At 42.6% G+C, this 9,763-nt stretch overlaps 1 protein-coding gene across 4 annotated transcripts in view; it reads left to right on the top strand.

Moving 5' to 3' along the window:
* Positions 1–4,108, top strand: part of ARFGEF2 (ADP ribosylation factor guanine nucleotide exchange factor 2) — a 100,021-nt gene extending 95,913 nt beyond the window's left edge. For 3 of the 4 annotated variants that reach the window (XM_065892491.1, XM_065892492.1, XM_065892494.1), the window contains one exon: positions 418–594. In XM_065892491.1, the coding sequence (XP_065748563.1) occupies positions 418–594 (177 nt within the window). Of the gene's footprint in view, positions 1–417 lie in introns of all 4 variants that reach the window. The other variant, XM_065892493.1, reaches the window with a different exon arrangement.
* The last annotated feature ends 5,655 nt before the right edge of the window (positions 4,109–9,763 follow it).

The raw sequence follows: 9,763 nt of genomic DNA on the forward strand, positions 1-9,763 counted from the left end.
ACAAACAATGGGCGCCTGGGGTTATTGGGGCTTTTTCTCTCAAAGAGCCTCAGTGGAGAAAGGCTGAAGTTGAAGCCAGGCAGGTTGCTGTTAAACAGCTACCGTGATTTTCAGTGTGGCTTTGTTGGAAGGGAGGGTTGAGATTGTGAAACACTGGTTTAGAACTGGAAACTTGATTTACTAAAATGAAAGTTGACTTTGGTAGCAAGGTTGTCCCCAAATAGTTTGTGTTAGGAGTTAAATATAATTAAAAGAAGTTTTAATTTACAAATTTTTTGCACCTACTTTCTAATAGCCAGAAAAAACACCAATATTATTTGCAAGAAGTTCCAGGGTGAGATGAATACTTTGGAAAAACTAGTGCCAAAAAATAGTTCCATGTCTAATTTTCTCTCTCTCTGTTTCTCCCACCTCAAGTTTAAAGCACATGCTTCAATGTACTACCCCTACTTGTGTGAAATTATGCAGTTTGACCTGATTCCTGAGCTCCGGGCAGTTCTGCGGAAGTTCTTCCTAAGGATAGGTGTTGTGTATAAGATATGGATTCCAGAAGAGCCATCCCAGGTACCAGGGACCCCATCACCAGTATGGTAGCCCTGGCCCCTCGGGCCACTGCTGCAGGTCTGCAGCACTGTCACCACGCCGCCTCTGCCTGGCACATCTCGGGAAGGGTCAGACCATAGAAAGTCGGCATCCTGGAGCTCAGCGTGGCCTGGATAAAGATGGTTCCATCAGAGTCCCCGACTGAGGCGTTGTGGTGTTTCCCTAAACAGTTGCGCACCCAGTTAACACAGTAGGTGGGGAGTCTGTCTCATCTCTGTCATTCCACTTTACCGATTGAACTGCCTGTCACATCTGTCATTGCACTTGCCGTCATTCTCAAGCAAAGTCCCACGATTGGCTGTAGATGTTCTGTCAGAGGAAGTCGCTCTCCTTGAAGATACTGAGCATAGCTGTATAGGTTCGTGATTATTAGAGAGTATGTTAATAAAATTTCTTGTAACGGCTAAGTGCCACCTAAAATATGCTGGGATCTTTTGTTGTTTGAGTGTGCTAGAGAAGTTTGAGTGTTTTTGTCAGTTGTGAGTCAACTGTAGTTATATTAGTTTGGGGAAAGGTAGGGGGAAAAGGGTTGGGTTTTTTGGTTTTTTCTGTTTCATTTGTTAACGTCTGGGTGATTTTTAAAGCATTTGACAAAAAAGATATTACTGAGGATTTGATTGAAGGCAGAGTTTAGTAATTAAGTTAGAATTAAGAGCTTGCAAGTTTTAAAAAACAAATGTAGTGCCTCCTGGCTCTCCCTGTTTTAGTAACTGGGGGAGAAAAAGTCTATAGGAAAAAGTCAACAATTGAATGAAGATGATTAGTCTTCAATGAAGTAAGTATTTGTGGAGGGGTATTAAAATTTCCAGAATACATTGTCCATCTAATATATGAAGCAGTAACAAAAGTGAAGTAGTAATTTAAGAGAATGAACTTATATCTAAGTAACCCTTTTCTTTGTACCTCGGGATAGTGAGTGTACCAGTGGCTAGTGTCCCTGCTTGGGCACAGTCCCCACTCAAGGTCCCTCCAGAGAGAGGGGCTGGGGGCTCTGCGTGAGAAGGGTGGCTCCTGTGAGCCTCCCCCAGCCACGTGTCATGGGTTGAACCCGAGCAGACCTGTGCTGTTGTGGGCCAGCACAGCTGATGACCTTGGCAGGAGGTGGCCTGTGTTCAGTGCTTCCATTAATTTGAACCAAGGAGCTGAGTTCTTTGGAAGGGTTAGATTCTGGGTCCCTATCACGGTAATGACGGTGCAGTACTCTCAGCTGCAGGAGAACTGAACTCTGTGCAGCCTGTGTAGAAGCTGGCGGTCTAGGAGTACAGCCCGAGGCCTGCAAGCAGTAGATTTGGGAGCTGAATCTTATTCTGAGTCAGTGAGAAAGAACACAGGCTTCATCTCTGCCCTCTCATCCCCTGCTCACCGAGAGCAGCACTCAGCGTTAGAAGCGTTGCAGAGTTATTAACGCGTGGAGACTGCTCCCTACGCCCTGTAGTCCTGTAAATTGGGTTGTATTGATGTCATCTCTGGTGCCTTAGAAGTTAGTAAGTTGGGAACCTATCTAAACAATCAGATAGTTTTTCTTTAGAGAGAAGGATTTCTGGTGCTTTTGTTTACTAAGAGGCCGATTTCTTACATTTTTTGTGTTCTAACGGCCTTGAGCAATGTTTGGTTTTGGCCAGCAGTAGTACTCTGTCTACTTTCTTCTTTCCTCAAAAGTGTTTTAATTTCTCTACCAAAGAAAAAAAAGAGCAGGTTTAGGTTTTTACATTATTTACATACATGAGAGAAGAGGGGCTACGGAATTTAGCAGGAAAGGACCTGCTAAATATTTTACCGTGAATGGAAAAGGTTAGCACGTTTGACATCCTGGTCCTGGAATCCGTTACATCTTTACCCTGAAGCATGGACCCCACACGCTGAGACGTCCTCGCTGGTACTGTGGTGGTCACAGCCTCCGCAAGTCAGCTGTCTCCATTGACATTTGCACTAAAGGTATAAATGTGGAGCATGCGGGTTTGTTCATACTTACATTTTCTGTCCAGCTGCGTCCCTAGGTGGAGATTTTTCCTTTCCTTTTGAGGTTCTCATGTGACGTTTCCTTCACTGAATGTGACTGCAAGACTTCGCCCATGTGTTCCTGCCTTCTCTTTCATTTTTGCCCCCTCTCGCAGAGTAGGAAATGTGTAAGCACGTTTTGTCACTTCCCGAAACATTCAGGTTTGAATATCTTTTCAGCTGTGTTTTTTAAAAGATTCTATGTTCTGAATAAGGCATTTGAATTGTACCAGTATAGACCTTTTAGAGACTGGATGTAAAACCATTTAGGGTGATTTTTCTTGTCGGTACAGAGGAAATCCCTTACTTCAGTAGTAAGTCATTCAACGTAAGTTCTCTTTTGTGATGAATCTATTGTAGCTCACGGTGAACGTGGCTTGTGCCACTCACACACCAGTGAAAGGGGTGTGGTGACCCTGCAGCAGTGGGCCAGGGGCCGTTCGTTCGCAGGGTTGTGGAGAAGAGCGACACACTTCCAAGGCCTGCTTTCTTTCTCGGCTCTAAGTGTTGGTTCCTTGTGCTGCGTCTCTGGAGAAGTTTTCGTTTGTTACAGTACTGCTGCTTTGAGCAGTTTTGTTTCTCTTCGTTGTCCTTTAGGGAGATCACCAGCTCTGGCATCTTAACAACAAACGGTGGATGGGAAATTTTATTTCTAATACGCATCTTTACACCTCAGATACACCTTTTCCCTGTTATTCCTCACATGCAAGCAAAGAACACACATAGTGGAAATTGTATAATAATATCTGGAAACAACATTTTCCTCTGAGAGGTGACTTTTGTACAAAATGCAAAAAAAAAAAAAAAACCCTAAACTTTCTCGTCATTCTTTTGTGATTATGGCTATACATTTAGTAGTCTTTATAGTTATTAAAGGAACCTGCTGACAAATGCAAGTATGGCCATCTCATTCAGACGTTTGTTGTTATGATGCAAATGGGTATTGATTTAAATAGAAGCTGGATCCTTAATACTGCATTTTCTGAATTCTGTTTTAGTATTTGTGTTAAAGTAGATATAGCTTGAACTCATGTGAAATCTTGGAGTTTTGCTATTGGCAGCTTTGTAGTTTGGGAAACAAAGAAACCAAAGCTGAATATTTAAAAGAATGACTATATATGGAAATCCTTGCTCTCAAAAAAAGACACTCATCAAAAGTGTAGTTTTTCTCAGTGTTCTAATTTTTAAAAAATTTTATCTGCATATTTGCATCAAATATTTCTTTATGTGCAAATGTATGTTTTACCTCCTTAAAAATGCCTAAAAGTTAGTTAATAGCTTCTTTTGTTTAATCTATACACGATGATTAAGTGCATTTAATATTGGTAATTTAATGAAAAGCATTCCTTGCCCAATGGATGTATACATTTTTGAAAGAATAAGCAGAATTATATAATACGAAATGCTATGTAAAGTTTTCTATGTAAAAATATTATGTATAATACTGTTAAAATAAATATCCCATGCTTTAATCAGGTGGTAAATCAATAAAGTTTTAAAAAGTAAAGCTGCTTTTAATGTAGTAATTAATGTATATCAAGCCATTATTTATATCAAACTTGATAACGTATATCAAGTTTTGGGTTATTTTGTTCTTGTGGCAGGTATTGGTGGTCAAATTTGGTCTTTATGTTTAACTATTATAATTATTAATGGGAGAATATTAATTGTGGGTTTTAATTTTTTTAAGTAAAATTCCCTTCATTCACTTTCCTCCCCCCTGTGAAAGGGAAGAATATCCAGTTATGAGGTCATGAGAAGATTCTTCTTTATCTCATTAATTAGTTTGACCAGTGGGTTAGTTCCCAAGAAAGACAGACATCTCCTCCTGCTGGCACTGAAGGCGAGATCGCAGAGGAAGACTCACAGGTAAGCCAAGTGGGCACTGAGCCGGACACGATTCTGAGGTTCACACGGGGAGCTGGCCTAGGAAGACAGTGAGCTCTAACCTTGCCTTTCCTGCCTCCAAGCGCAGAATCCACTCCTTCTGAAATATGTAAAGTTGTAAATCATGATTATATTTAAAATAATCCACTGCTGGGAATTTCCTGGCGATCCAGTGTTTAGGACTCCACGCTTCCACTGCAGGGGGCATGCGTTCGATCTCTAGTAGGGGAACTAAGATTCCACGTGCCACACAGCACGGCCAGAAAAAAAAAAAAAAAAAAAATCCACTGGTGAAATTGACTAATGCATGGTCGTCTTTATTAATTCACTGGTATAAAACATCTCTCTCTGGTGCCACATTTCAGGTGCTTCCAGGGAAGAACAAAGGGACAGTGCTTTCTTTCGGAAAAGTTTTCTGAAGTGTCTTTATCTCTTCAGAGCAGATAGTGCCTGAGTTTTATCTAGAGCAGTGGTTTTCAACGTGCTGCCAACCAGTGGTTTTCAGTTCTGCCCCCAGGGAACACGGGGGACACTTGGCAAGGTCTGAAGACATGTTTGGTTGTCACAACGGGGTGGGAGTGGCTGTGCTACTGGCATCTAGTGAGTAGAGGCTAACAAACAGCCTGACCCCCCGCTCCACAAGGAATAACCCAGCCCCAATGTCAGTAGTGCCAAGGTTGAAACACCCTGAACTAAAGTGACTTCTTTCTTCTGAGTAACAGGGCTCCTTCAGCATGTGTTACAGGACCTAAAAGTCCCTTTGTGGCAGATACTTTCAGCTTTCTTCGGCCTTCCTGTTTAAAAAAAAAGTCTCTTCTGCTCGCCCCTACGGAGGGCATGCTGAGGTCACTGGTTAGGGAAGGGCCAGCTCCACCTTACTTCAAGTGCTACTTATTTAAGCTTTTTTTAAATTAATTTTTATTGGAGTATAGTTGCGTTACAATGTTCTGTTAGTTTCTACTGTACAGCAAAGTGAATCGGTCATACGTACACATATATCCACTCTTTTTTAGATTTCCTTCCCATTTAGGTTACCACAGAGCATTGAGTAGAGTTCCCTGTGCTATACAGTAGGTTCTCATTAGTTATCTGTTTTATGCATAGTAGTGTATGTGTGTCAGTCCCAATCTCCCAATTCATCCCACCCCCCCCTAAGCATTTTGAAAGGTAATTTTAGCATTATTCTGCATTTGTACCCTGTCAACAGACTGGAACACATTTTAGGCAAAAAGTACGTTTCCTTTTTCAGAGGACCAGAGTGGTTCCCCGGAATTTTTGCAAACCTGTGTAACGTGCCTGTTGTCCAGTTTAAGAAATCTAAGTTGTCCTTGGGTTAGTGATTTGTATCACATCTTAGGAGCGTCCAGCTCAGTAAATGCAGCTGCATGCCCACAGCGAGAGGAGGAGGGACAGGGACGGGGACTCCCCAAGGCTTCCGGCAAAAACGATTTCAGTATTTTTTAAAATGCCTATTTCTAGACACAAGCCAACCTTATCTGGTACTCAACTGACGATTGAGCCTCAGAGGATAATTTTATATAATAGTCAATTTTCATCTTTCCCAGAGACTCCCAGTCTTTACATGAAGCTTGTATAGCCTCGTCTCCTTTAACCTAGTTCAGATTTGCCTTAAGAATTTATCTTGATTTATGTCCAAGAAATACCCATATGTTCTAATAAACTCCTTAGCTTGAGTGAATTTGAGCTTAAATAATGGCATATTGATTTCTTTCTCCAGAGTGCATGGGTTTCTGAGAAGAGCCAAGCACCATGCTGTAGGAGAGGCCAGTGGTCAGATCATGGAAGCTGGAAGGAAGAATTCTTTTGTTCTGTTCTTTTCATATCTTTTTTTTTTTTTTTGGAGTATAGTTGCTTCACAATATTGTGTTTATACTGTACAGCAAAGGGGATCAGCTCTACCTACAATCCCACTCCTGGGCGTATACCCCGAGAAAACCGTAATTCAAAAAGACACGTGCACCCCAGTGTTCATTGCAGCACTATTTACAGTAGCCAGGATGTGGAAGCAACCTAAATGCCCATCAACAGAGGAATGGATAAAGATGTGGTACATATATACAATGGAATATTACTCAGCCATAAAAAGGAACGAAATTGGGTCATTTGTAGAGACATGGAGGGACCTAGAGACTGTCATATACAGTGTGAAGTAAGTCAGAAAGAGAAAAACAAATATCGTATATTAATGCATATATGTGGAATCTGAAAAAATTGGCATAGACAATCTTATTTACAAAGCAGAAATAGAGACACAGATGTAGAGAACAAACATGGATACCGAGGGGGAAAGTGGGGTGGTGGGATGAATTGGGAGATTGGGATTGACGTATATACACTATTGATACTATGTGTAAAATAGATAACTAATGAGAACCTGCTGTATAGCACAGGAACTCTACTCAGTGCTCTGTGGTGACCTAAGTGAGAAGGAAATCCAAAAAAGGAAGAACTCTTTGTGTAGAAGGATTTGTGCTAACTTTCTGCCCTTTCGGGGTATTAGCACTGAGCAGGCTATCAATGTCATTCATTCATTAACATTAATGATGTTAATTAACATCATTTTTTAATTTATTTACTTATTTTCGGCTGCGTTGGGTCGTTGGGTCTCTGTTGTTGCGCGCGGGCTTTCTCTAGTTGCGGCGAGCGGGGGCTGCTCTTCGTTGCGGTGCACAGGCTTCTCATTGCAGTGGCTTCTCTTGTTGCGGAGCATGGGCTCTAGGTACACAGGCTTCAGTAGCTGTGACACGCAGGCTCAGTAGTTGTGGCTCACGGGCTCTAGAGCGCAGGCTCAGTAGCTGTGGCGCACGGGCATAGTTGCTCCGCGGCATGTGGGATCTTCCTGGACCAGGGCTCGAACCCGTGTCCCCTGCATTGGCGGGTGGATTCTTCTTAACCACTGCGCCACCAGGGAAATCCCAACATCATTAACATTTATTGATGTTTACAGCACTCCAGACACCTTACTAAGTGCTTTGCCTACAGGAAGTCCTTTAAACCTCACCACAACCATATGATGAAGGTCGCGGCATTAGATGAAGACACTGAGGCCCAAGAGGCCCACCGAGGGGGGGAAATCACACCGTTGGAAAGTGGCAGAGCTGGGATTCTGACCCAGACTCTGTCTTCAGAGTACACACACACCAACCACACTGCATCTCACTGCGCCGGTTGATGTGGTGGATGAGATGGGAAACCCAGCAGGGCGTCCAGCAGAGCACAGTCCTGGTCTCTGAGGAGCTGATGTTCCAAGGCCTCTGTTTGTAAGTTTAACTGCTTGGATATTACAAACACCTGAGTTAGAAACAATCATTATCCGATTTCTTACACTACCTTGGTAGGGCTATACCCTCAGAGCCTTTCCAGACTAGCACAGACATTCAGAAGTCGAGGAAAGGAACGGTGACTGGCAGAGAAGATGTAAGAGGAAGCGAGCAGATGCCGAGGTTGGGCCAGTAAGCGCTTGTGGTTTGTGCCTTCATTTTTCCACTTTAATACACACCTTAAATGTCACCAATTTGTGAATGCTGAAGAGGGTGTGGAGAAAAGGGAACCCTCTTATGTTGTTGGTAGGAATGTAAATTGGTGCAGCCACTATGGAGAACAGTATGGGGGTTCCTTAAAAAACTTAAAACAGAGTTACTATGTGATCCAGCAATCCCACTCCTGGGCATATATCCAGAAAAGACAAAACCTCTAATTCAAAAAGATACATGCACCCCCAATGTTCACAGCAGCCCTATTTACAATAGCCAAGACACGGAAGCAACCTAAGTGTCTATCAACAGATGAATGGATAAAGAAGACGTGGGGTGTGTGTGTGTGTGTGTGTGTGTGTGTGTGTATAGGAATATTAGCCATAAAAAGGAATGAAATAATGCCATTTGCAGCAACATGGATGAACTTAGAGATTATCATACCAAGTGAAGTAAGTCACACAGAAAAAGGCAAATATATGATATCGCTTGTATGTGGAATCTAAAAAAAATTATACAAATGAACTTATTTACAATAGAGAAATAGACTCACAGACATAGAAAACAAACTTACGGTTATCAAAGGGGAAAGGTGGGGAGGAAGGGATAATTTAGGAGTTTGGGATTAACAGATATACACTACTATATGTAAAACAGATAAACAATAAGGACCTACTGTATAACACAGGGGACTACATTCAAGATCTTGTAATAACCGATAATGGAAAAGAACGTGAAAAAGATATTTATATAGATATTTATAGGTATAGATATCTGAATCACTTTGCTATACACCTGAAACTAACAACATTGTAAATCAACTATACTCCAATTTTTTAAAAAAGGCACGAATTCGTGACTTCTTTAGAGTCCCACACTTGCTCCTGCCTCAGGGCCTTTGCCCATGCTGTTCCTCTGCCTGGAATGCGCTTTCTCTAGATTGCTTCATGGCTAGTTCCTCCTCCTGGGTTCAACCGGAACACTAACTCCTTGTGCCTTCTTGGTGTCCTCCTCAGAGCTCACCTCCATCTGTAATGATCTGTTTGATATGTCTCCCCCCACTGAAATGGGGGAATGGAGTGGGGACAGGAACCAGGGCTGTTTTGTTTGTGACAGTCTCACCAACCAGAACACAGTACCAGATATAAAATTCAGTGAATTTTTGGTTAAAGAATGTAGGGATTTTTTAAATGTTTTTTTAGTTCTTTTATTTATTTTTAATTTATTTATTTTTGGCTGTGTTGGGTCTTCGTTGCTGCGCACGGGCTTTCTCTAGTTGCGGTGAGCGGGGGCTACTCTTCATTGTGGTGCGTGGGCTTCTCATTGCAGTGGCTTCTCTTGTTGCGGAGCATGGGCTCTAGGTGCACAGGCTTCAGTAGTTGTGGCACACGGGCTCAGTAGTTGTGGCTCACGGGCTCTAGAGTGCAGGCTCAGTAGATGTGGCGCACGGGCTTAGTTGCTCCGCGGCATGTGGGATCTTCCCGGACCAGAGCTTGAACCCGTGTCCCCTGCATTGGTAGGCAGATTAACCACTGCGCCACCAGGGAAGCCCAGGGATTTTTTTTTTTTTTTAAGTGGAAGTTCTAGGGTGATCATGGGACAGTTCACAAACCCAGGGGAATTTGGTAATTTCCTGTGCTTTCTTGAGTTGCTGGCAATTCCACTCTCCATTTGCCTTGCTCAGCTTGAAGAGGAAGCTGCCACCCAAAGACCCCACTTGCCCTCTATACCTGCCATGGTGGAAATTAGCACTAGGTACCTGCTTCCCCTGAGAGCATTCA

The sequence above is a fragment of the Phocoena phocoena genome, chromosome 15 (genome assembly GCF_963924675.1).
Source record: "Phocoena phocoena chromosome 15, mPhoPho1.1, whole genome shotgun sequence".
Taxonomy (NCBI): Eukaryota; Metazoa; Chordata; class Mammalia; order Artiodactyla; family Phocoenidae; genus Phocoena; species Phocoena phocoena.